The 26,610-nt window shown below is 36.9% G+C and overlaps 3 protein-coding genes and 1 long non-coding RNA gene across 6 annotated transcripts; 2 read left to right on the plus strand and 2 right to left on the minus strand.

Annotated features, from left to right (window-relative positions):
- Positions 1–51: 51 nt before the first annotated feature.
- Positions 52–5,778, plus strand: LOC129903305 (uncharacterized). Of its 3 annotated transcripts, none has more exons than XR_008770248.1 (3): positions 52–2,857; positions 3,101–4,043; positions 4,278–4,408. XR_008770248.1 is itself a non-coding variant. In XM_055978825.1 (3 exons), exons 1-3 carry the CDS (start codon positions 306–308, stop codon positions 5,584–5,586), a joined length of 3,207 nt encoding a protein of 1,068 aa, XP_055834800.1. In that variant the 5' UTR covers positions 52–305; the 3' UTR covers positions 5,587–5,778. The 3 variants fall into 3 exon arrangements, 2 of the variants coding, with proteins under 2 accessions (XP_055834800.1, XP_055834801.1); XM_055978825.1 differs by lacking the exon at positions 3,101–4,043 and adding an exon at positions 5,240–5,778 and having other exon boundaries at positions 4,278–4,585; XM_055978826.1 differs by lacking the exon at positions 4,278–4,408 and having other exon boundaries at positions 3,101–4,271.
- Positions 5,779–5,868: 90 nt separating this feature from the next.
- On the minus strand, positions 5,869–16,939 carry LOC129903306 (pleiotropic drug resistance protein 2). The gene is made up of 20 exons (XM_055978827.1): positions 16,253–16,939; positions 15,719–15,839; positions 15,164–15,252; positions 14,724–14,808; positions 13,288–13,578; positions 13,106–13,196; positions 11,761–12,661; positions 11,512–11,672; positions 11,309–11,412; positions 11,072–11,228; positions 10,905–10,985; positions 10,241–10,389; positions 9,723–10,055; positions 9,249–9,539; positions 9,073–9,156; positions 8,584–8,717; positions 7,913–8,140; positions 7,645–7,816; positions 6,561–6,815; positions 5,869–6,454 (listed from the first exon to the last, which is right to left on the minus strand). The coding sequence occupies exons 1-20, from the start codon at positions 16,642–16,644 to the stop codon at positions 6,182–6,184; spliced, it is 4,392 nt and encodes a 1,463-aa protein (XP_055834802.1). The 5' UTR covers positions 16,645–16,939; the 3' UTR covers positions 5,869–6,181.
- A 2,016-nt stretch (positions 16,940–18,955) lies between these two features.
- Positions 18,956–21,996, minus strand: LOC129902874 (protein BUD31 homolog 1-like). The gene is made up of 4 exons (XM_055978309.1): positions 21,844–21,996; positions 20,365–20,465; positions 20,075–20,262; positions 18,956–19,319 (listed from the first exon to the last, which is right to left on the minus strand). The coding sequence occupies exons 2-4, from the start codon at positions 20,456–20,458 to the stop codon at positions 19,164–19,166; spliced, it is 438 nt and encodes a 145-aa protein (XP_055834284.1). The 5' UTR covers positions 20,459–20,465; positions 21,844–21,996; the 3' UTR covers positions 18,956–19,163.
- A 1,035-nt stretch (positions 21,997–23,031) lies between these two features.
- On the plus strand, positions 23,032–26,125 carry LOC129904659 (uncharacterized). The gene is made up of 3 exons (XR_008770465.1): positions 23,032–23,174; positions 25,579–25,736; positions 25,820–26,125. It is a non-coding gene; the product is annotated as an uncharacterized LOC129904659 (long non-coding RNA).
- The last annotated feature ends 485 nt before the right edge of the window (positions 26,126–26,610 follow it).

The raw sequence follows: 26,610 nt of genomic DNA on the forward strand, positions 1-26,610 counted from the left end.
ATAGTCTATAGATCGCGTTTTTGTGGATTGTTTGATCTGAAAGAGGTATTTTTGAATACCCTTTTGCTTGAATCGAATAAAAATTTACTGTAGAAAGAAGTAAACAGGCGAGACTTGGCCTGTAATATATAATTTATTTTAGGGTTAGGGTTTCGGATCTGTCGTTATTCTGTTGATTAGCAGGTTAGTTTTGATGTTCTTCTGTGAAAATTTTTGGTGATTGAAAGTGGTAAGCTGTTTCACTTGCTGTATAAGTTTGGGTTGATTTAGGTTGGAAATTGCTGAAGTATAGTTTTTTGTTGATAATGAGGGGGGAGAGGAGGTTTGGAGGAGATGCTAGAGGTCCACCACGTTTGCCTGAAAGGAGAAAGGATCGTGGTTACTCGCCTCGACAAAGGAATAGGAACAGGGATTACTCTTCTCCACGGAGGATAAGGGATGGGGGTTACTCGCCTAGACGGAGGATAAGAGACAGGGATTATGTGTCTCCACGGAGGATTAGGGGCTCACCCCCAATGAGGATTCAAGAGCGGAAGAACTCGCCTCTGAGGAGGTATCAGGGGCGTGAATACTCACCCTTGGAAACTAGCAGGAATCGCGATCGCTCACCACCAGTAAGGAATCGGAACCAGGAATATTCGCCACCAGGAAGGAATAGGAACAGGGAGATTTCGCCGGCAGCAAGGACTAGGAATTGGGAGCAGCACTCACCTCGTGGACGGAGTAGGGAGCGTCACCTTTCACCAAGTGGCCAGATGATTGGTGAACAGCGAGGTGAGTACTTTCACGAGCTTGAGAGGTCAAGAAGGATGGGAATTGATGGTGGTGGAGACTTTGGAGAGTTGCAGAATGCCCGACCCTTGGATTATGTTACTGGAGATGGAGACTATGGGCCATCTCAGAGCTTGAGAATACCTGATCGTGATAGAGGAAATACTGACATTCTTGCTGAACATTCACACAGGTTACATGAGATAAAGGAGGGCTCAAGGAATGAGGACTCAACTTCTATGAAGTATCCATGGAGTCATTTGTTAGATAAGCCCAGAAAGTTTGATACTGTTAAGGGCTCCAGAGACTATGGAGTTAGTGGTAGTAGAGTAAGCAGCGAGAGAGAAAATAGTGGAAGGCCGTATCTGGGTTTTGTGGATGGTAGCATATCTTCAGAAGCTGATAAGAGGACGTTATACTCTTCATATGAATCTCATCTGCCTGATGTTGGTGTAGAGCCAAGAATCTCCGGCATTGGAAATAGTGGTGGCTACCCATTGCCATCACGTTATTTGGATGCTGATCCTCTCAAAGATGAGGAAATACTTTTACAAGACGGGTTCCATTCCCATAAAGCAGCAGCAGGAGTGCCGGCATCAATGGACCCATACACGGAGGACTCCTTGAAGACCAGACGATATTCAGAATTCAGTACTGATTACATGATATCGTCATCTCACTCTAACATGCTGCCCTTGGTGTCCGGAGTTAATAAGGATGATAGCGCCACTTCATATGGTATAGAGGGCCAAATTCGTTCTCATGGAGGTAGACTCAATAGTGGAAAGGATATTGAGTCTATTGGCCATGATGGATATGATAAAAATCCTGGGACCATATCTTCTGTGAACCCTGGAAAGCAAGTTAGTGGATTTAGGAACTACACGGAGTCTTACTTTGGTCGAGCTGAGGATAGGCGTGAAACATACGGTTATTCTGACATTCGAAGAGGTGAAGTTGGTAGTCCTAATACCCTGTCTAGTGAATTCTATGGGAAGAGGGTGGGTTCAGGAGAAGCACATTTTCAAGATGTTCCAAGGAGTAACATGGGATTGGGAAAATATGATGAATTTTCTCATCGGGAGATCTTAATGGAAGATAAGCCACGGGGATCTCTTTTTTCTTCACAAAGACGGCTAACGCCGGATTATTTTGAGTCCCGCAGAGCACTAGACCAAAGAAAGCCAGATGTGGACATATTGGATTATGGGGCTAATCGTCTACAGTATGAAAATGAAACACATCGAGGCTATGAAAGCTCCCGTAAAAGAGAGCTTCATAAGTATCAGATGGATGATGATCTTCTGGAAAGATCTGATGCCTTGTATAGAGAACATGACCCCCATTTAGAGAAGATAGAGGCACGTTCTCGTGAAAGATTTATTTCAAGGGACTTGCCTGGATCATCGAATCTCTCTCTTAGAGAAAAACATGGCACAACGAGCAATTGTGGTGCTGGAATTATGATTTCAAGTGATATAAGGAGTGCACACATAACCCATGACCGTGGAGGTGCTGATGAAATGCGGATTAGCAGGGATTTGGATTCTGTAGTTATGTCTAGAAAGCCAAATGTCTCCTGCTCCAAATATGTGAAGAATGGTAGGCCACACAAAGCCGCTGCCACTAGTAGTTCCACCAGAAACCTTTCAGTGTCAATGTTGAGTCGGACAAGCAAATTTAGTAAATCTGGTGGAAGTGATATAAAGAAGCGGCTGGGTCCACGTTACCAGAATCTTGATATTGAGCGCCCACTAGGAACAAAATATAAACCTTCACTGAAGAAGCGTTTGGGACCCCGTCTAGTGAAGAATCATGCTCCTCCACCATGGGTGAAAAAGTTCAATTCTCATGAGCTCTCTAGAAATCAAGATATTTTGGATGAAAGTGTTGCTGAACAAGGTGATGACCCCAAAGAAGGTATTCCTACTACAACAAAAACTGAACCTCCTGAGAACTCTAAGGATTTTAAGCAGCTGGTCCAGAATGCCTTCTTCAGGTTCGTGAGGCACTTGAATGAGACTCCAGCTAAAAGAAGAAAATACAGTGAGCAAGCTGGTAGTTTAAAGTGCCTTGTGTGTGGCAGGTAGGTTGTCTTTTACATCATGAAATGTTTTCATAGATGGAGTAAACTCCTTCTCTTTCAATTGAACTTATTCATAACTTTGTTGCTGCGATCAAGTAAGTGGCAGTAATTCATATTAATGGTTATATGAGGACTCATTTGGCTAAGGTAAATAATGAGACTAGCTGGACTTCCATGAGACTTTTTCATTCCATGCTGCTTCAATCCATGAAGTCTGTTGGACTGATTTTTTTTCCTGCGCAGATGGAATGAAATGGGCCTGATAGAGTCGAATGGCTGTAAGGATATATATAAGGATTTTTGTATAGTTGGCTCTAAGTAGTGTGGGTTCAAGGATTACTCCATTGATCCATGGAAACTCTGGAGTTGGAGAAAAAGTTCAATTATGTAGGTCGGGAGGTCTTATTATCCAGGGAAATATTATAACCGGAAGCGTAGGAGCATTTCCTCTCCATCTGGCTAGTTGCTACCATTGTCTATATGGTGCTTATTAAGAAGAGCAAATATATTGTTTGTGTTAGTATGTTTGCCCTTATCTTGAAATGGTGCTTACAAAGAAGATCAAATACCTTGGTTGTTCAAACAACCATGATTTAAGGAAATGAAAAGGAGAAAAGTTGAATGAGTTGCAAAAGAAAACCTCTTCTGCTATTTCCATCCGTGGGAAAATCAGATCTGACACTAAACTTGATTTAACACACCAGATGTTCATGTGGTGTGGTTGCTTGGGGAAGGGGCAATAGGTGAAGCAGTTCATTTGATAATTGGGTTTAAATAGTAGCTATAACAGTTTGCATGTTTCTGTTTTTCAGTCTGATGATTAATAGTGTCTCCACCTAACCATAGTCGATGTTGAGCCTAGTGCATGATCAAATAGGAGAATTTGTTTACATGTGTACACGCCTACAGGCATTTGCGCTTTTGAGTGACCAATTCTAGACCTTGTTGGGCGGCCATATTTTTAGCCTAGTCTTTGCACATCCAGTTAATCTATGTTGACTTTGGATTTTGCTTTTCTCTCACTGGCTTATGTTTATTGGTTGAGGTGGGAAATTTTTCTTGATCAGTCTTGTTTAAAGATAATCAGTCTGTTGTAGGGGCCACCTGAATGAAGAACTTAAGTTCACGCCTGAAGATCTGTTGTCTTTTATGAAAAATAAAGTCATGTTAGAGATGTTTTTAGTTGGTAAGTCGAGTAACAGTCGATTTGGCAGTTTAAGTATCTAGCATGTTGTCTCTTGCCTTTTCCCTCCTAAATTCCAGCTATCCTTACTGTTAACTCGGAGAACTATATAGCTTATTTTCTTCTCGTGCAGCTTTGTATTGATGTTGTTATGCTTCTCAAAACTTTATTGGACCTTTTCTTCATCTAGAAGTTTACTGGACTTTTTTCTTTTTCTCATCTTCTATGTTGTTTCAGAGACTCAGAAGAGTTTGCAGACTCAGAAAGCCTCGTGCGTCATGCATTAACATCCTCTAAGGTTGGTCTCAGATCACAGCACTTGGGCCTTCACAAGGCTTTATGTGTTTTGATGGGATGGAAGAGTGCAGATGCTCATGAAGATAGTTGGGTTCGTGAAAAGCTATCCAATACTGAAACTGTGGCTTTGAAGGAAGATCTAATTATCTGGCCTCCAGTTGTTATCATCCATAACAGTTCCATAACTAGCAGCAATCCTGATCAGCGTGTGGTTGTATCAGCTGAAGAGCTCGAATCTAAGCTGAGAGGTCAGTTTCCCTCTTTTCTTTCCGGTAGATGATATTATATTGAAACAGCCCTTTGTTTTTACAACTCCTACCGTCCCATTTTATGTTACAGTGTTTGATTTGGCACCTAACTTAAAGATAGGGAGACTTTTGGTGGTCTAAAATATGCCATATATTTGTTTGGTTATAAAATCATGTTATTAAAAGTAAAATGAGAAGTTTAAAGTTAAATTGTTTCTAAATATACATATGTGTCATTCGTTTTGGTACAAACTAAAAAGGAAGGTGTGTAGTGCGTCACATGAAATGGGGGAGGGGGAGGGGGGGGTTAATAAAAAGCTAACCACCCCCTCGCCCCCTCCCCTTGAAAAGGCCAAACAATTAGAAAAGTGTATAGTTGTACTGGTTCAAGTTCCTTTGCTTATGGACTTCTACCCTCAAACTCGTTTAAGCACCCTGGCATATTTTATTTTTGATGAAGGCATTTATTTTACTGTACTTCCTCTAGGGACTAATAAATCTCCTCAATTCAATTGTTTAATTGATTTGCTGCTTGATGAGATTTTCAGATGTCCCTTTGCTCTTATCCTTGTATCTGCTAGTTTATCTGAACAGGTATTGGTCATAATTATTTTATTCTCTGAATCTTTGGTTCTGATCATCTCTTTGTTACAGATATGGGCTTTGGGGAGAAGGCCAAGGTTTCTCGTGGTAAGCCTGCAAATCAGAGTATTCTTATGGTGAAGTTTAGTGCTACTCTCTCAGGTTTGGAAGAAGCAGTAAGACTCGCTGATATATATGCCCATAGGAAGCATGGAAGGGCTGAGTTCCAGCGTATCAGTTCTGGTCACTCTGGAAACAATGATGATGAAACTAAAGAACCATTGACAGACAAGGTAGGTAAAATCCTGTATGGTTACCTTGGAATTGCGGAAGACCTGGATAAAATAGATTTTGACATGAAGAAACGAAGTTCTGTGAGGAGCAAGAAGCAGATCAAGGATATAGCAGTTGCACCTTAAGAAGGAAGACCAAGTTTTAGCTTGGCAGGGCAAAAATATATGTTTTGACTGAACTCTAGGCACTTTGGTTTTTGCTTGTAGCTAATTATATTTTGCTATCTAACTTGATGAAAGTGGATACACCCAAATATGTCTTTAAATCACAAGCTTTGAAATGGATATATTTTAAATATATTTGCCCATTCTTGCTTATTGCTTAACTATGGCAATATTTCATTTCATCAAAGCGATTGATTAATGCTTGTGCGATAATCACGTTGCTAGAGCAGTTATGTATATAGTAGCATTGATGGTGCACAAAGACAGTGCTTTGTGATTCCATTTCATCTGCTGGGCAGAGTTGGCCAGTAGTTGTGTGGGTGGGAGGTAGCATGTGCACATCAAGGATGCATAATTTCTCATAGTAATGAGAAATAAGAAGCAAGCTATAGCACTACACAATTTTTTGTTTGGAGGTGTAAAACATATACTTTAGTACATCAACATTGACAACTCAGTGTAATCCCACAATTGGGGAGGTCTTGGGCTCATGGAATAAACATATACCTTAGTATCTAAGGGAAATTTAAGGGTATTAAGAGAAATTTCTCCCCTTCTACCTTGTTTGGTGGTTCAAGAACTTGATTCCATAAGCAAAAACAAAGAAAAATAGAAGAACCCAACCCACATGGGCAAACACCACAGCTACAAGAAAGTCATGATCATATCCCAAATATTCTTTCAGGAACTGATTCACCTGTATTTTCACAGTTTCACCGGGGAGAGCAAGTTCATCGGTTCTGTCTCCCACCTGAGACACGAAAATCCCATATATTGTCCAAGCAACCGGAGAACCCCAATAGTACCATCTCCACCACACTGGAATTAACTGTAGAAGTTATAACCAAAATAACCAAACACCTTGTGAGTTTTTAACTAAATCAAGAAAATTTTTAAGAAATGGTTCTATTTGTCTGGTTTATGGTTTTGCCTACCGGACGAGGAACAAGGAAACCGGAGAATAAGTTCCAGAAGCTGAGGAAGAAGGACATGACAATGGCAGCAATTTGATAACCAGGAGTCAAAGCAACAACCATCATGCCATACATGGAGAAGTAGGTGAAGCACATGAATATGAAGTAGTAGAAATAGAAGAACTTTGCTCCTGTCCATTGGTATCCAATCATTGAAAACAATAGAAGAGAATAAATAAAAGTCTGTACTGCAACATATATAGTCTCTATTGCCACCTGCAGACCATAAAAACCAAAAAATCTCATAACCAACTGTTATACTTGAGAAACTTGAAAAATGTCTAATTTTCTTGTGAATACTTGGGTTTGAGGCACTTGAGCCGAAGGTCTTTCGGAAACAGCCTCTCTATCTCCAAAAAGGCAGAGGTAAGGTCTGCGTACACTCTACCCTCCCCAGACCCACGTAGTGGGATTCCACTGGGTTGTTGTTGTTGTTGTTGTTTCTTGTGAATACTCAACAACAACATACCAAGTGTAATCAAGTGGGGTCTGCAGATGGTAGGATGTACGCAGACCTTACCTCTGCCTTTTTGGAGCATAGAGGTTGTTTCCGATAGATTTCTTGTGTATACTCAATACGACTAATTGTCTAAGCTTCCAAAATATGCTTATTTGGAAAAGTGCTTTATAAAAACAGTAATTTTGGAGAGTAACACTTTCTGTTTAGCTAATCAATTTGTAAAGTACTTTTGTCAATATTAGAGGTTCCAAAAGTGCTTATGGGGAAAAGTTACTTTTTTTTTCCAGCTTATGAAAAACTTCTGCTACCACTCAATAACACTTAATGTTTTTTCTTAAAAGCATGGCCAAAAACTTTTGGCTTCCAGAAGCTTGGTCAAACAGGCTATAAGTTAGTGGCGGATCCATCCTTGTCCAAGGGTCACGGGAAAATTACACTGTGTAGATAAATGATTCTTTTTTATGTATATGTACTCTGTGTTGAATTTTAGGCTTTTTCATGTGTTTACTTTAGACTTTCCTAAAATTCCTGGACTGAGAAGATTGGTGAAGATGAAGCATGTATTCCAGAAAGTTTATTTGATACCTGAGAAAATGCATAAGGCAACTCTGAATACATCCCAGCAGCCCGTTCGCGATAGAAAACTGTTCTTTCAACAGCCACAACAGATTGTACTGCAGAAGCATTTGTGGCTCCAAGAAACATGACAGCTGCATAAGTAGCTCCAAGCAGATTAAGCAAGTCTTGTTGTCTGTATCTGTTTAAACACAGATAAAATAGAAGTCAAAACACACTTTTCAGTTTGAAATTCGCCAACATAATACGAGATTATAAGAAAGAAGTTCAGGATTACATTTTGTTCCCTTTATCCCAAAAGATGACACCAAACATAATCCCTACGGTTACTGTCATGAAGAATCTGATTGCATTGTATTGTGAATTCCTCCAGTATGACCAATGTTGTTTCCAGAAACAAGCCTTGCACTGAGTTATGAAAGATTGGGAATATTGAGTAGGGAAGTAGAGATCCTTCGAGCGCGGTGCTGGTGTGCTATGTTCCTTGATTAGTAGTTGATTTCTCCTGCAATACGAATTGAGACTCTGGTTAATACTCCCTCCCGTTTCAATTTGCTTGTCTTACTTTCCTTTTTAGTCCGTTTCAAAAAGAACGCGTCTTTCCTTTTTTGGCAACTCTTTAATTCTAACTTTCCACATGGCAAGTTTAAGACCACAAGATTAAAGTGCATTTGGTACTCCCTCTGTTTCCATTTGTTTGTCTTACTTTCATTTTTACTCCGTTTCAAAAAGGATGTGTCTTTTTCTTTTTTGGCAATTCTTTAATTCTAACTTCCCACGTGGTATGATTAGACCACATGATTTAAAAGTCTTCTTTACTTTCTTAAACTTCATGTCAAGTCAAAACCAGACAAACAAATTGAAACAGAAAGAGTAAAGATTAGTTGATCATTACAATTAGGACAACAGATTATAGCTTAGCACTTAGCAGTATCCACAAGAACTTACTGATGAAGATCAGACTTGGCATATACTTCAGCAAAATCGACATCAAGTTTTGCTTCCATAGAAGATGAGCTGACATCAAGCATCCACGTAGCTGGATTATCGCACTCTCTGATTTTAGGAACCCCTCGTATGGCCTGCAGAACGAAAAACATGAAGTTAAAATTAAAAACCTTTTGAATTCTGAGAGAAGAGCTCTAACATACAGCCTCATCTTTTAGTCCCAAGCCCGATAATGAAAAGGCTGACTTAGAACAAAGTTGTCATGTTGTTGATTCCTAGGTGTAGTGCTTCTTCCCCTATGCTGTCTATTAGCGCTAGTAAAGTAGAATTAGCCCGTAATGCAGAACATGTAGGCATAATACTAGAACTAGCATCGAGAATTGAAACATACCATCTGAGGTTGCATTAATTGAGGATACATGACAGAAGGAAGTGTTCTATTTCCAAATTTCACCTTTAAAAAGGGCAGAGAATAGAAAGAGAACTAACCTCAAAATATGCAACCATCGTTTGAGAACGAACGCCAAGAAATCCAGCATATATGACTTGGCCTCCTCTTTTCATCAAAAGTAGCTTAAAGCAAGAAATTTGGTTTTATCATGACTTATTTTACAAAAAAGTGGAATTATTCCTATAAATGCATAATGGATAGAGTCGATAGATACCTCATCGAAAGCTTCAAAAATATCTATGCTAGGCTGGTGGATCGTGCAGACGACTGTTCTTCCTGTATCCACAGTCTTTCTGACAGTACGCATAACAATAGCTGCAGCTCTAGCATCAAGTCCTGATGTGGGCTCATCCATAAAGATGATGGATGGATTTGCAACTAATTCGACAGCAGTGGTCAGCCTCTTTCTCTGTTCAGTAGAAAGACCGTTTATCCCAGGGAGCCCAACAAGAGCATTCCTCAATGGTTTGAGCTCTACCAATTCCATTACTTCTTCCACAAACATCTGCACTTGGGAAGAAGCAAGGTTAGTGATTACCAAAAAAATGCACCCTTTAATCTTGTGGTGTTAAATATGCCATGTGGAAAATTAGAACTAAAGAGTTGCCAAAAAAGAAAAATGCATTCTTTTTGAAACGAACTCAAATGGAAAGTAAAACAAATTGAAATGGAGGGAGTACTATCTTGCCTTGCGTGTTTCTGTCTTTACATCAGAGGGTAGACGTAGCCAGGCCGAGTAGAGGAGAGACTCGTAGATAGTAACATATGGTGAATGAATGTCATTTTGTTCACAGTAACCGCTGACTCGAGAAAATGTTGTTTGATTCTTTGGATGACCTGAAATCTTTATGCCTCCTTCAATGTATCCACCTGTCTTTCTACCTGCTAAGACATCCATCAAAGTGGTCTTTCCAGCACCACTGACACCGACTAAGGCTGTTAGAATTCCCGGCCTAAAGACACCACTAACGTCTCGTAGAAGTTGCAATCTATCTTCTTCAATTCCTTGAGTTTTCATTTCCTGATAAAACAAAACTTCCATGTTTAGAGAGCTACAGTGAGAATACAACAACTACGCCTGAGTCCCAAACAAGTTGTGGTCGCCTATATGAATCCTCACTATTCCATTTAAGTTCAACTATTCATGATGAGCCTCATAACGAAGAAACAGTGAGAATCATCAGTAAGATAGGAAAAACAACTTACAGCAGGCATATCGACAAAGTAATTCACATGGTTGAATGCTAGCGAAAGTTTCTGGAACGGTAAGACCATCTGTTTTCTTGATTCCTTATTTGGGAAAGGAACAACAGAGCTGGTGTCTACTTGAGAACATGTTGGAGCCATCTGAATATCTGTGGTAGTTATTACATGGCGATTTAGTCTCAATCTGTGTGTTTATTATTCTAGCTCTATAGATTAACCTTTAAGAATTGACACTTAAAAGGATGACAATTCAGGAATGCAACAACGATAAATTTGAAGACTTTTGATGGCTTGTATAGAAGTCCAAACTTCAGACGATATAAAAACTCCCTCCGTTTCAGTTTGTTTGTATGGTTTTGACTTGACACGAAGTTTTAAAAAGCAAAGAATACTTTTGAATTTTGTGGTCTTAAACATGCTAGGTGGAAAGTTAAAATTAAAGAGTTGCCAAAAGAAAAAAGTTTTTAAACGGACTAAAAACGGAAGTAAGACAAAAAAAATTGAAATGGAGTAATTTATTTAGTTTTATTGATTAAATCAATTTACTACAGCCTTTATGTCTCTTTGATTACTTCAATCATTTTACTGCCATTACAACAAGATAACTGAAGAAATTGCTGATTGAAAATGTACAATAGAACAGAAATCTAGAAGAGTTACTTACCTCCAACTGTTGCTTTTTCTTGTGGTCTACTATTGTTTTTGTCATCATCCTCAACACTGACAGCTTTAATATTTCCGAGAGCTGAGATTGATCATCCTTTGAGTTAATATACCACGATCTATTTACAATTGAGTTGTGAAAGTTGAAATTATAAAAAGGTAACATACGATTTAAAAACGTCAGAGCTGCAATGAAGAGGACATTGAAGAGAAGTGAAAATCCAAAAAGTGCTGCAATGCATATCCAATACCAAGTTTCTGTGGTAAATAAGCCTCTGTCATGTAGAAGAGTCTTTCCTACTGTTGGTTGAGAACCATTAGTTGGCTTTGACAAAAGAACGAAAAAGTTAGAATCCGTTATCCTTGATGTGTTCAACTGAAGGTGAGCGGAAAATAAGATCTTACAGCACTCCATCGATCATCTAGAAACTCGTTTATGGCAATTGCATTCTGTCCATACATCATAGGGGACACATAGTAGCCCCAAATCATCCAATCTTGGATGTCATCTGTATAAAACATAGTCTAGTATTTCAGTACTTCTAAAGTCTAGCCGGAAAATGTTAAAAATGATGTGAGGCATAGAGCTAAAGCAATGGAATTGTGACCTTTCGAGACAATGAAGCCTCCAAGTATAAACACCAGAAGCAAAGTGAAGGTGCCGAGTGTATTTGCAACTACTTGTGTTCTTCCTGCTGCTGCAATAAAACGGAACAAAGCGAGAGCCATCTGATGGACCCCAACAAATGCCAGTAACTGCTTGAAAAACCTGAAAGCAAACAAAGATCAGTAAACTACACACTATAGTAGTACTAAAATGAATGAAGCTTCACATTTCGAGTAAATGTGCAACTTGCCTGCTGGCTGCAGGAGCAAAGCCAATGGTGTAGTATGTAAGGATGATCCATATTGAAGATTCCACTAATGAAATAGGAATTTTTAGCACCCAAATTGGCAAGGCAAATGCCCATGCTGGATAAAATAAGCTATCTCTTTGCTTGAAAAACACGGGAAGCCTAAAAACTGTCATCGCAAGCTCTTGCATCCCATTGAACATCACGTTGATGAGACTGAAAAACAACGCGCCCCAGAACTTAGCGGAATCTCTTACACTTCCAGCTTTCATTTGTGTTCTTAAAAACACTGTCAAGGCAATTGTTGCCATGATAGTGATTTGAGCAGTTTTAAAGATGTACAAGAACGAACTTCGTTTCATCAGCAGCCATTCCCTTGAAAAACATGCCTTGAAGAGTTCCAAGTTGGAGATACCATACTTATTTTTCACCAATGCTGCGCGATGGACGCTGAACTTATCATATGGAATTGTAAGTTCTACACAAATTTGTTCACCAATCTGAAAAGAATTGAAGGACTCAGCAAACTCGGGAACAGATATATATACATAAGGCCTGCTATTTCTGAACCAATACTGTTCTTGGTCTTTCTTGGAAGTAACTTCCACTAGAAAATCTGCAATTCCTTTCCTTTCTGGACATCTAAATCCCATGTACTCGAAGAATTCAAGAACGTTTTCGCGAGGACCTTGGTAAACAATTTGACCTTCTGACAGAAGGATAACATCATCGAATAGATCAAATGTCTCAGGATCAGGCTGTAAGAGGGAGATAACCATTGTTATATCGTTAACGTGAACCATCTGTCTCATAAGCTTGACAATCTGATAGGTGGTGGAACTGTCCAGCCCCTTTGATATTTCATCCATGAAAAACGCTTTCGCTGGTCCAACCAACATTTCCCCTTCATTTCAGCAAAAAAAAGACAGACCATTAAGGAAATATTATGAAAAATGATGAGTTCATAGAAATCAAACACAGAAAAAACATCAAAACAACAAAGAAAGAGAGACTAAGAAATGACATAATACAAAACACTTAAACTTGGCTTTAGCTGACAAGTAAGTACTCCAACTTTGATAATGCACATCTAGACACCTCAACTTGGTCTCAACTGGCAATTAAATACTCCAACTTGTCCCCACTGCTCGTGGACACCCGATGTTAACGTGACATATAAATTTTGAAGGTACCTTGATGATCATTTTGTAAGTTGGAGTGTTTAAATGACACTATGGAAATGAGTTGAGGTGTTGTAGATGTGCATATTAAAAGTTAGAGCGTTTCCTTGTCAGTTGATGCCAAATTTGAGTGTCTATTTATGTATTATGCCTTAAGAAATATATACCAGTAGTGACGCGCTTCTTTTGTCCACCAGAAATGCCTCTTCTCATATCATCTCCAACCATGATATCAGCACAAATATCTAATCCAAGAATCTGTTTGGAAACGGACATTCCGGTTACGTTAATGTAAGAGCTTTGGCACAAGCAAGAAAGCCGACACCTTAACAAACAGAAAGTTACAGACCTTGAGTACATAATCTGTAATTAAACTTGTCTCTTGGCCCTCCATAGCTGTGGCTTTCATAAATGCATCAATCTGAGGATCTGGCATTATACCTGCTTCTTTTTCTCGTCTCGACAATTCCACCAATAAATCATACCTGGTTCCAACACCCAAACATCTTCCAGCAAAATCCAACGTTTCACGAACTGTCATCTCTCCATGATGCAGATCATGTTGGCTAATATAAGCACTTGTTCTTTGAGGAACAAATTCATGAAATTCATGCCCACAATATGTAATTTTTCCTGTCACCTGTAAAATATAACTCACGATTTAACAACAACAACAACATACTTAGTGTAAGGGTAGGGTGTACACAAACCTTACCCCTATTAGTATGGAAGGATCAGAAACTAAAACAAAACAGTGCAACAATCGAAGTACGAGAGGTAATAGATAGCAGCAGAAATCGAAGGACAAGAAACTACTGGAGAAATACTACGACTACTTGTATGGAAGGATAAGCAAGATAACACCCTGTTGGAAAAATGATTTTAGTATCTCTAAAAGAAGTATTCATATTATTATCTATATTCATTCTATTAAATGAGTCTTAATATCTTTTTAATTATCCCATATTTTAACATAAAAGTTAGACAAAAATATGGCTGTTGCAACGTCTCTTTTTGACCAAAATTAATTGTTTTCAATTGTCCAAAATTAATTGTCTTCAATGTATTTGATGGCATTCATTCTCATAATTTAAATTGTTGTTATTGAAACGTTAGCAGCTTCTCTTTTTTGGGTATATATTACTCATGTGTTCTTGTGTAGAGCCAGTAGAAAAACCAGTGAGAAATCCTTATCTTTTCCTTCTCTTTTTGTTGGCTGGGTTTATATTATTTAATCTTTGTTAGATTCTGGCTCCTAATTTCATACTAGAAGAGCTTGTTGAATCTTGAGGGATACACCTATACCGGGTGAAATACCCTTAAGGACAGTGACAGAAGCACGCCTCAAGCTATGTGAATTCCTTACAAGTGTCAATGATGAAGTGGTCGTGTTCGTGATGAAGTGTTCGTGTTCGTTATGATGAAGTATTTTCCGTAAGATTTCCAACACTACCTACAAACCTTCTACCCTAATTTTTTTCCTCCACAACCTCCTATCTAAGGCCATGTCCTCGGTAAGGTGCAACTGAGACATGTCCTGATTCACGATTCAGTCAAGGAAAGATATAACTCCAGAAACAACCTCCTATCTAAGGCCATGTCCTCGGTAAGGTGCAACTGAGGCATGTCCTGATTCACGATTCAGTCAAGGAAAGATATAACTCCAGAAGTGTCACAAAGCTATTTTATTTTTATTTTAAACCAGTATTTTTGGGGAAATCAAGGAGGATTCATTGGCATATGAGTAAACAATATCTAAAAAGCGGAGCAGCAGCATGAACGTACCCTCAGATCGTCTTCGCTCTTTCCTGCAAGTGCTTTCAATAATGTAGTTTTTCCTGAACCAGGAGGCCCTAGGAGTAATGTCATCCTGAAATCAACTCAGCATAAGTGATAAGCAACAAGCTAAAGGACATCTGAAGCAAAATATGACTCTTAAGAAAGGTCAAATCTTTAATGATTCCATCATCTACTATAGAGTTGCAAAAACTTCTGAATAGGTATCATGCATCTGAACATAATTATTTTTGGTTAAAGTATCTCTTTCTAGTTGCTCTGGAACAATTAGGAGATTCTTTAGAAGAAATACGGGGTTCTGCTTCGGGGGCGACATGCTTCATCCCGCTTATAGGGAAAATTATTAATCAACAACTAAATTAGGAAGGAACACAACTATCTTTATTGAATGAAACAAAGGCAAGTTTTTTAGGATGTGAACAGCATACCTTGATGGCCTTATAAATCCACTCACATCTTCAAGAATTTTTACAACCCTTTTCTTGGATGGAGAAAGATTAATCAATCCAAGAACAGCCTGTTCATGTCATAAGTTCAATTTAAGAACAAAGAAAAGAATGATATATCTTGTCTATGTAGCTCAGACTCTTCAAAAATGTCTACACGTGCATGTCGGATCCGACATGAGGTGTGGCGACATGTTTGGAGAATCCGAGCAACATAGCTTATCGAAGGTCAATTATAACTCTATTGCAGATTTCTTTCTGCTCTTTCAACTTCTTTCTATCTTTTCCGAAAATAACAGACACGTGCCATTCGAGGGACAACCTCATGCCATTCATCCTTGTTTTGGTGTTGTTCTTCTTTTTAGTCTATGTTGCTCTGACTCTTCAAAAATGTCGTCTGGTACTCCAGGTCGGATCCTCCAAAACTAGTATATTTTTGAAGGATCCAACACGGATGAGGCAATATTTTTGGAGTACGAGCAACATAGCTTTTAGTACGACGAATACAATTTTGAGAAAAGGAGGAAAAACAGTTACCTCTATGGTATTCAAGGTGGAATTCAGCAGAGTTGGAAGTGCTCTTGTCCCAACATATGCATATCCTTCTACACTTAAGTTCTGAAATCTCACTTCAATCTTTGGGATCTCTATTCCTACCCTGTTTTCAGCGTAAACTTTTACATCAGTATAGCATAACATGCAGCATATTCATTATACCTAAACTCTAAAATGATCAAAAAAAAAGAAGAAAAAATGGAAAGAGTACTAATATGTGCATCGAGTTTAACTTTTGTACGCTGTAGCATTGAGTTTACTAAAGATAATTACATGTAACTATTCATAATAAGTGAAATTAGTAACCAGAAAAGAACATGTAGCAACTTTATCACATCCAAAACTCAAAATTGATCAAAAGAGGAAGAAAAAATGGAAGAGTACTTATATTATGCATCGAGTTAAACTTTTGTACGTTGATAGTGTAAAAGGTCTTTACGTTATCATGTCATTTACAAGAGGATTACATGTAACTATTCATAATAAGTGAAATTAGTAACTAGAACGAGAAATCACCTGTCTGTCCTATTTCTGAGTCTTCTAAGAAATTTCTCATTATCATCTTCAACAACCTTAAGAATACTCTCCATGAGTACCTTCCTATCTTGATTACCAAGGTTAGTCATGTCAACTTCATGATGAACTACCCTTCCATTTCCCATCACCTCTTTCATCATCCCTTTTCTCATTCTATCGTATGTTGGCAACCGATCTATAGCAGCCCATTTCAGCTCCTTCTCCTCCTCCTCTGCCATCTCCCGCCATCGCGTACTATAACTATTCATGAAAAAATCATCCCTTTGTCCTCCAAACACTTCCTTAATGCTTTGAGATGACCTCCAACTTGTCCTACTATTACTACTCCTCAATCTTGCTAACTCACTCCCCACAAATGCCCCCTCCATCATTTTCAATCTTTTTTCACACTCCCTTTTCCTCTTCTTCCTCAAATTTGTTATTACCACTACTAGCAACACATCAAGAACAAAGAAAAGATCAAATCTTTGAAGGGTTCCCAAAGAATGATCAAGAGCGAACGATATTCAAAATTCAAGGAAGTGAACTCACGAAGAAGCTAAGAGGATTCAACGTCCACTATTAGACATAAAAAATAATTTTGACATTATATATACAATGTAATTTTTCGACAAAAAGTGTTCAGAATGATCAAGATTTTGGAGAGTTATTCATAAACCAATGATCAAATGAATTCTTGATCCAAGATTTTTGGAGGGTAAGATTAAAAAACAAAAAGAAACAGCAATATTTTGGATGTTACATGCAGGACTATCAAGAAATGTTCAATTCAAGAATGTAACTTTTTAAGTTTCTTGAGATACTATAAAAGAGAAAAATTTCTTATATTTATATAACTTGTTTTTTTTCTTCATGCTGGACTAGGCAATGTCTTCTTATTTTCCCCCAACCCCATATAGGATAGTGGGGTGGGGGAGAAATGATGAGGTTGAAGATGAACCAAAAAAGTAAAAAGTGAACAATTTTTCTTAAAAATTCTGGTCAAATTAGGAGAGTTTAGCTTTTTTTTCTCTCTTCAAAACTGTTATCTTGCCATTTGATAAGAGGAATGGTAGATGAGATTTTAAGTTATGTCAAAACTGGCGAGTAAAAGATTTAAAGTTTATGAGTTTTGAATTAGCTATCGAATTGAATAACTTATTTTAATTACTGAGTTCGTAATTAGATATTTATACATATTCAATGATTTTCCTTAACACAAATAGTTGGTTTTAGCAAAAATGAATCCATAACTAATATTGTAGCTCTGACGTTGACTAACAATACATACTCATAATCAAATTTAAAATTTAAACTTTATTGGTTTGAAATGTCATTGAACCTATGGACCGTTTGAGCTATTGGGTTCAAAATTTTATATTTTTATATATTTAATTGATTTTTAAATACATACTGAATTTGGCTAAACATATCTGTCCTTGAATTGACTTATAGCAAAACGCAACTCTTCATAGCAAACCTAAACGATACTTAAAAAGTAAAAAAAAATAAAAAAATTATATCGATGGTATAAAAAGTTTTACACGTTCGGTATACAACAACATATTTGTGTTATCCCACAAATTCTATATATAAAATTTTAAATAGGTGAGATTAAGATTTAAAAAAAAGAGAAAATATTTGAGAGCTAAATGGAGATTAGTCAAACTTAGATGGCTTGTGGACTTGTGGATAGAAAGGTTATGTTCCACTTTGAGTTATTTTTCTTTTATAATCATTAAGGTTATAAAGTTGATTAGTTGGAAAAACACTTACTAAACGCATCCTACATAGTGTATTTCTGCTTAACTTTAAGTATTTTAGAGCAATATTAATCATGGCAGAGCAAAGGTACAACTGTTTAGATACAGAGTACAATAGTCACGATGCTCGTTTTTCGCGGTGCTAATCACTATCACTACATTATCAGGATATGATCTCATATGACTAGTTATAATTAGACGGAAGAAAAATTTTATTTATCGATTTCATGTGAAATTGATTGTATAACTAAAAGAACATTTATAATGAGTCATAAAATCGATCTCCTGTAAATTAATGTATAATAAATGATTTTAGGGTCACTTAGATTTTACCTTTCAGCTAAAATAATTTAAAGTAGTTCTTGGAAAATAAGAGCTAATGTTCTGTTTACTTTTACTTGTTGTGAAGCTTTTCTTTTCCAAGTCTACAGTTAATTCTATTGTTGACTCGTTAAGTTGCGCACCAACAAGGATTGTAGTGAGATGGATATAATTATTCCGTTCTTAATCAGACATTTTGAGTTTGAATATTAGGTATTACAAGAAAATCCTATTAAAAAGTGATTTATGCAGCACAAATTTAGATTAGTCGAAGTCTCAATGTGAGTATGGAACAGCAGGTGGAAAAAAAAATAGTCTGAAAGTCTGGTAGGATAAAAGGTTGAAGATTGAATAGTCCATCACTATCCTTGGTCCTCTTAGCACTGGACCATAAGAAGCCAATTGAGAAAATAGCAAGGCAGTAAATTCGGAATCTAACTCAATCTTAAAATCTAGCTCAGGAGAGGAGAAAATTATTTTTAAGACCAGAGACTATTTCATCTCTACAAGAGCCGATGTGGGAACTCAACATCCTCTACACGCCAGGACTATCAGATGAGGCGAGTATAATTTTAATATGAGGCCCCAACATCGGATAAACCAAGAATTGAAATGAATCTGACTTTGGAAATGGACAAGGTTTAACTCAATGTCAAAAACTAGTTCTTGTACAAGATCACATAAAAGGACACATGAGAGCATTTCCAATAAAGCAAGTTAACCATATCAACTAGGTTTCTAATGGTTTAAAAAGGCAGAAAGATAGAAAAACCTAAGGTGTTTCAAGATATATCTGATCTCATAACAAACAGCTATGGGAAAGCAAATTAGTCACCACTTGCACAACCTTGACATCCACAATGTACACACTCTATTACAGAAGCTTCTCTAAGATGCTTGGGGACACGACATGCACAAGTAGTTGCAAAGTTGTGATCCCGCGGCTGTATGCAGTGCAAGCAGCAGAGACGCTCGTATCCAGGCTGCAAGTTGAATCCCAGGAAACAGGAAAGAATTAAATATAAGCGACTAAACACAAAGGAAAGAAAGACGGCTTTTAATGCCTGTAAATAAGCTATAAGCCTGAAAGCGATTGTTTAGCATCTCAGCAAGAAAATTATCTGATGGGTGGTAAGAAGCAAAGTGTCAAAATGCAGTTCAATAGAAGAGAGCAGGTATTTAAAAAAAATTGTCTCACTCTTCAAGAAAAAGAAGAAGAATCATTTTTCCTAGAATGCCTATGAATCTGTATCCAGAGGCAAAACATGCTAAATCTTGGTAAGCTTCAAGTTTCAGAAATAAAATCAGCCTCCTATCTTCCAAACCTTTCCATCCATTAACTAGCATCTAAGAGTAAAATAATGTTTAATATGGATAAAATGTTGAAAGATTCATCAACTATGTGAATATTTGCGTTGAAAGGATATTAAAATCTAACAAACACAAATGAAGTCGGCAGACTAGGAAGAAAAGAAAACCTTTTTTAGTTTTTCATTTTGTAGTGTGCTTTTGGGCATTTTCTCTTGTTCTCTTGTGATGGACTAATTGTCAAAAAGAACTAAAAAGATGAAGGCATTTTGTATGCATTCCAAAGAAGTAAAGAGAGAAAACCGTAGCTATCACAAATTTTCACCCTCTTTACTTCTTTTTTCACTTTGACTTTAGATGAGCAGGACGGTAGGCTGGCAATTGGAACAGACAGATTTTATAAGTTCTAAAGGAAGTTGAATTCAATCACCTTTTTCCACTTTGCAATCAGGTTGCGATCTGCATAACCTTGTTCCAAACAGAACTCGTACAGCTCTTTAGATATTTCATTCCTTCCATAGTAAAGGTCATATACATATCTGCTCCTCTGATGTGCAACCTTGAATATGGGCCAGAGTGCTTCACACTTTCTTTTACCATCATTAGAGTCATTACCAGCTTCCAAAACCCAAAAAAACAGAAGTTAATGGTCTGGAAATTTCAATCACATAAATAGACAAAATGACATTGCTGAATTCCACCTAGCATCAAATTACTCACCTTCTCTCATTTTAGCATCCAGTTCAGCTAAGGTTGGCTCAATCAGCTCCCAACCCTCAGGGTATTTTATACGATTTGTCTTAACTCTAGGCATTTTTCAGCTGCAAATAAAAAAATATAAAGAGAGTTATTTCATCTACAAGACAACATGAAGAGAGAAGTAGTTACCGCCCTCCTAATTTATATACCCAAAACATGCACATAAAAGCATTTTTTTATATAGGTAAATTAAATTTTTATCGTCAATAATCAGCACCAAGAAGGTGCTACATCAGTACAAAATGAGTGAGGGATCATTCCCTGTAAGAAAGCAGAGGAGCCCATGAATTCCACCATATTGATGGGATCATTTACACTACATAAGTACATATTCTGTAAGAATCTGAAAGTTCCCGGTAAGGATTACGTTTTATCCTGAAACATTTACGCCTCCTTCCAATCCGGGCTGCCCAAAAATAAACAAAGAAACGATATTCGAAAGCATTCTCTGGTTACTCCTAGAATTCTAAAGATCACTCTTCATCTCTTTTAAATCTTCCACAGTTTCCTCAATAATCTCCTGTCTGTCTATATTGCTATACCTACTATGAGCATTGGCCATTTCATGAAAACACTATCCCATGCAAATAGGGCCTAGAATAAATTTTTCAGTTCTATAAAATGAGTCGAATTTTCTAGAATTTCAACAACTATAAGGGTAACAAGTTGCTAGGCCAATTTGGGAGAGGGTAGTGGAGATGAGGGTGAGGAGGAACATGTCTATTTCCGAGAACCAATTCGATTTCATGCCGGAACGTTTAATTACAGAAATCATCTACCTCCCAAGGTAAGGGTAAGGTCTACATACACACTACCCTCCCCAAATCCCACATGTGGGATTACAATTACACTTGGTGGGTATGTCGTAGTTGTTGTTATAAAAACAATTGAATCCCCTAGACATAAGATAATTTTATTGAGGTGCCAAAAGGGTTCTAAAATTGCTACTACTTTCGAATCCTCTTTTATAAATTCCTGATTCCACCACTATCCATGTTCAATTAAGTTTTGTTCCACTACCATCACCTGCAAAGGTATCACATAGTGGTAACAACATACCCAGTGTAGTCTGACAAGGTACCACAAAGTGGAGTCTGACAAGGTAGAATGTACGCAGACCTTGAGGTAGAGAGTTGTTTCCAATAGATACTTGGCAACTAGAGAAACTATAAACAACAACATATTCAATGTATCTCATAAGTTGAGTCTGGATAGAGTACGCAAACCTTACCCTAGCTAGAGAAGTTGTATTCTATAGACTCTCCGCTCAAAATAAATGTCTTTGAAGCATGATTGCAACACAAAAATAATCATTATCGAGTAACCGAAACATACTAGTAAATTTAACAATGGCAGTGAATAGCAAGTCTCATTCTTGTGCACACGACTTATTCCTATTGAGATAGAAGATTTTCGCAAGTAGAGAAGGTGGTTCCTTACCTTCGGTTATTGACGGTAATGTCTCCAATCGCCGGCTCCGGCAGCTGCTACAAAACTGCGGCAAGTGTGCTGCTCCGTTTTCTGTGTTCGGCGAGGAAGAGAAAAACTGGGAGCAAATTACATGGATATCCCCATAACTTGTCATAATTGTAGAACACTCCCTACTCCTTATTATAACAAACAATGGAGTACCCGTCCTTTTTTTCTTTTCCTTTTGGGACAAAACATAATCGTAGGGTAAACTCGTGAAAAATCAAATATAATTTTGTAAGTGAGGTTTAGAAATAGTGGGTTGTCCGCTAATTGTACGCCAATCTTCATGAAGTAATGATGTTGTTTTTGATATTTATTAAAATTATATATTGATATTAATAAGCTGAGGTTTAATTCTCATTTTCAATTGTTCATATTATTTCAAACGTTAATATAAAAATTCTTGAGTTCTTTGTAGAAAGTTGTAACACCAACATTTCTAGTGTCTACTCTCACCATTAATGGATATAAAGCAGTGTATAATGTTGCTCTTCTCTTAATCAGATGTGTCGATTTCGAGTCATAAATATAAATAAAATATTGATAGAGAGTGTTTTTCTGAATGGTCCCTCGTACCAAATTTTTGATAGGAAACCTTTTCCCTATATGGGCCTTGCATTGTAAATAAATAATGGAAAACTTACAGAAATTTTTCTAGTTTAGGAGTCAATTACTTAAATACACTCTAACTTGCAATATTACGAATCTTAACTAGATTTTAGTACGTCCATATACGTCTAAATGTATATCGGATACATGAGATCAAAATTAGGTATAATTTGTTCTGCACTGTATCCAAGTGTATTCGCATGTATATGAGATATATAGGCAAATCTCGCTCGCCTTTCTCATTTCGCTCGCCACTCTCCTATATTTTGGTATTCAAATACATGTCGCTCGTTTTCCTCCCTATTATTAGTATATCTTGTAACAAAAAATATATGGTAGGAAACTCTTAATTAGTTTTAAGATACATAATTATTTAAAAGTATAGGTAAAATTAAATAGAAAATAACTTCTCTATAAATTAAATAACCACCTCAAAAATATGACATAAAATTATTTTATTTTATATTTAATAATAAACATTATTTAATTTAAAAATTATTTTACTTTACATTTAATTAATAATATTAATTAGTTCCTAAGATTATTTTAGTCCCACATTGTCGAATGGAGTGGCAGTAAAATAGGAAGTAGCTTTAATCTTCTAGCCTCGACTCAACAAATTGATTTCCCTTTGCGTCTATTCTTCTCTCACTCGTTGCCTTTCATCGAAATTAGCTCTTGCTTTTCAAGTAAGTTGATTTCTCTATTTGAATTGGTTTTTTTCATTGACCCTTTATTATTCTTTGATTCAATTTTTTGTTATTATGATGTTTGGATTGGTGCTTGATTGATTGATTAGATCTTGTTTTGTTCATTTTGTATGTGTGGCTAGTTTTGATTGATGGGTGTGTTTGATTTGATCTATTTTGGATTGATCTGCTACGGATTAGTGGGGAATTCATGATTTTCATTCAGCTTTGACAAATAAATATGTAAAAGATAATGGAGTCCTTGGGAATCGAACATTGGACGTTGTGGGGGTACATTTGGAATGTCTTAGATTGTTGAGCTAAAACACAGAAAATCTACCATATATATATATATATATATATATATATATATATATATATATATATATATATATATATATATATATATTAAGTGTAATTTTTTGTCGAGGGGGTTTGGGTGAACACCCTCCCGCCCATCTAGATCTGCCCCTGGCTCCGTATGGTAGTTCTGTGACTTCTGTCAATCAAAGCTTGAACAGATAGGAAAATCACATGGACCTAATGTTTCCAACCCAATTCATCGAACATTGAGTGCTATAATGTTGGTATTTGATACTCAGGGTTGTCTTAATTCTTTGTCAATAATGACAATGACAAAGAAGGTACCCTGATAGTTTTTTTGGGGGTAGGGTTGGAGGCTTTGATAGTGGAATGTATCGTTAGCTAGCTAAGTCACTCAAACAAGAGAATTCCTATCTGATTGTCAATGCCAATAGAGGGAATTTGTATTCTTTTTCTGTTAGTCAAGTGATTTCCACTGCCATTTGATGCCTAAAGGTGCATGTTATGAAGCTAATTGGCACAAGGATTAGATATTTCGGGAATGGTAGTGGAAGACGTCGAGCTTCATTTATGTGAGCAGCTCCTGCTGATCTTACATTTAGTTTTTCTGGTTCAAGTATGCCATGAAATCAATACATGTTGTTGGAATGTCAATTTCTGCTGCACATTTCATATTAATGACTGGGTGGAGTCAATTGGTCGAGAAGGTATAAATTAGCGTGTGAATATAAATTTTGGAGACAAAGCTGTGGGTATGATTTAGTTAAGAACTCTTTTTCTTCAAATGGTTATGAGTTGATTCTCTTTGTTGAGTAAATATGAATTGGAGTGTAGTCTTTTGTTCTTTCGTAGAAGTTCTAGACTTGCAACTAGAGATCATAATTACACATACGTCGTTTTTAAAAAAAATAAGAATTGGACACGTACTGTGCTCGAAATGCTAACAGTTCTTATGCCTGTTAGATATTGAAACCGTGTGCTAGGAGAAAGGCTGCTGAACACATATCTGAAATTTTCTCAGTATGTCTTGATAAGCGTTGTTTCCTTTTCCTTTCTCCTTCTACACTTCTCCTTTTCTTTACCAATAAAAAGAAATGCTGCTTAACATTTATCTTTGGGAAATTATCAGCATGTAAAATTATTCGGCACTCGAATTGTTGGACTGAATATTATCAGCAAGCTTGGTAAATAATGTCGGTATATTGGATGTTTGTGAGACATGTTTCAAGATGCAGGATGTATCCATTTTTTGTTGTTGTAATAATTCTTGCTTGAACTGTTGATACATGAACCTATTTGATGCAAAGATGGGGAAAAAATGGAGCTTATAGTAGTCTATAGAGCCTAAATTTATGTGCAAATCGCATCCAAGTCGGTTTATCTTTCTGTGAACTTATGGTTAGCTTATTCTATGCATGTTTTTCCTCTTCTTTCTTTTGCATGGTCTTTTTTTTATCTTTTGGACGTGTTGTACTGGGCAAGCATCACCTTCATGACATTTCTTAATACAATAACTTCTAATATTAAAAGGAAAAGGGGTGGAGGGTGGGAAAGAAGAGTCGGACTATCACTCCTTCTCAGTGTACTGTTGATTTATTTATTTTTGGTTATTATCCATCCCTATTAGCATTATTAAAATGAAAGGTCTTTTTCTAGTACATTCTGAACATTAACAATGTGGTTCATTTTCTATTTTCTGATTGATTGGTCATAGTCTTGAGTCTTGGCCATCTTCTTCCCAAATATGTGTTTTATTGACATCTTTCTTGCGTTAAATAGTCTTGAGTTGTTGCCATCTTCTTTAGTGGTATGGGTTCGATTGACATCTTTCTTGCATTAGAGGAACACTTTGTTTTTCACTTCTTCTCTCCCCTCTCTCTTTGTGTGCCACAAAAGTGATGAAAGATCAATATGTCTTTGAAGTGGAAAATAAGAACTGGAAATCACTCAGGTTGCACTTGTAACAAAGAGAAACAGATGTATGCTAAAGAACCTCTTCTATGTTTATTAACCATCCTAAACGCCTATGATATTATATTTGTCATGAGATTCTCCATTTACAAGTTACTGAATAATGCAGGATGTCAGAAACACCCTTCTATCCCCGAGAAAAGCTTGTTGAGAAGCAAAAGTATTTCCAGAATGTTCACAAAGTATACACACCTGAAAGGTCCCGTAGATAAGATTACCTCAGTTGCCATTCCACTTGCTTTAGCAACTACAGCTACCTTCATGATTGTGAGTTTCTATCATATTAAATTGTTGAGTTATTTCTTTGTTCTCTAGAATCAACTTTAATCAGTTTTTCGATAATGTTTCAGGCCAGGGGGATCTACAATATGTCTCATGGCATTGGCAAGAAGGAATAAAATGGTGGCTTCTATGCGATCATTCCTAGGGAAACTCCAGCATAAAAGAGATTGTTTGTGTTTTCCACATTGAAATTTTTTGATGTTGTGAAGCTAATAATTGGTTAGATGCAGACAATGCAGCCTGCACATTGAAATATTTGATGTTCTGAAGCTAATAATCAGTTTTTTTTCCATCTATTATCTGCCGCAATTTGAGACATTGCTCTATTTTTTGATGAGATGTTACTGTTTAACAATGAAAGAAGAGTGGAATTATGTTCCCCTTTGTCAAACTTGTGTGACACCAATTGTCTATTCAAATGACTATAAATATAGGCACTTGATGTCGTCTTTGTGAAAGTGTGCCCGCAACTGCTTCAACTATTGCCTGTTGCTTTTTTCCCACTGTCTTTCCTTGCGCCAAGGTCTATCAGAAATCTACCTCTCTACATTTAAGGTGGGGGTAAAGTTCGCATACAATCTACTCTCGTTAGATCTCACAAATATGTTGTTGTGAGACTCGAGAATTTCTTTTATTGTACGCTTAGTATTAATTATAATTCTAAATCATTTTTCAAGTCCATTAAAACTATACTTCAATTAATATTATTAATCGATATAATATGCAATTCATTTATTAGTAAATATGCGATTAGTCTCTCGATTCACTTTTTCTTGTCAAGTCTTGATTTTAAAGAGTCGAGTCAAACTATATATATAGACTTTGATCAATATTTTAAGATATATTTTTCATTATATGA

Source organism: Solanum dulcamara, chromosome 9, assembly GCF_947179165.1.
Source record: "Solanum dulcamara chromosome 9, daSolDulc1.2, whole genome shotgun sequence".
In the NCBI taxonomy this organism is placed as follows: Eukaryota; Viridiplantae; Streptophyta; class Magnoliopsida; order Solanales; family Solanaceae; genus Solanum; species Solanum dulcamara.

Bases quoted from the DNA above. Each gene is read 5' to 3' on its own strand.
- LOC129903305 (XM_055978825.1), top strand. From the start codon at position 306: ATGAGGGGGGAGAGGAGGTTTGGAGGAGATGCTAGAGGTCCACCACGT. The intron at 2,858-4,277 runs GTAGGTTGTCTT...ATGTTGTTTCAG, and splicing joins AAGTGCCTTGTGTGTGGCAG to AGACTCAGAAGAGTTTGCAG. The intron at 4,586-5,239 runs GTCAGTTTCCCT...TCTTTGTTACAG, and splicing joins GCTCGAATCTAAGCTGAGAG to ATATGGGCTTTGGGGAGAAG.
- LOC129903306 (XM_055978827.1), bottom strand. From the start codon at position 16,644: ATGATGGAGGGGGCATTTGTGGGGAGTGAGTTAGCAAGATTGAGGAGT. The intron at 11,673-11,760 runs GCAAGTTGCACA...GTTTGCTTTCAG, and splicing joins TTTGCTCCTGCAGCCAGCAG to GTTTTTCAAGCAGTTACTGG. The intron at 9,157-9,248 runs GTATCTATCGAC...TCTTGCTTTAAG, and splicing joins TTTTTGAAGCTTTCGATGAG to CTACTTTTGATGAAAAGAGG.
- LOC129902874 (XM_055978309.1), bottom strand. From the start codon at position 20,458: ATGCCTAGAGTTAAGACAAATCGTATAAAATACCCTGAGGGTTGGGAG. The intron at 20,263-20,364 runs GTGAGTAATTTG...GGGTTTTGGAAG, and splicing joins GGATGCTAAAATGAGAGAAG to CTGGTAATGACTCTAATGAT. The intron at 19,320-20,074 runs GTGATTGAATTC...TTCAACTTGCAG, and splicing joins TGATTGCAAAGTGGAAAAAG to CCTGGATACGAGCGTCTCTG.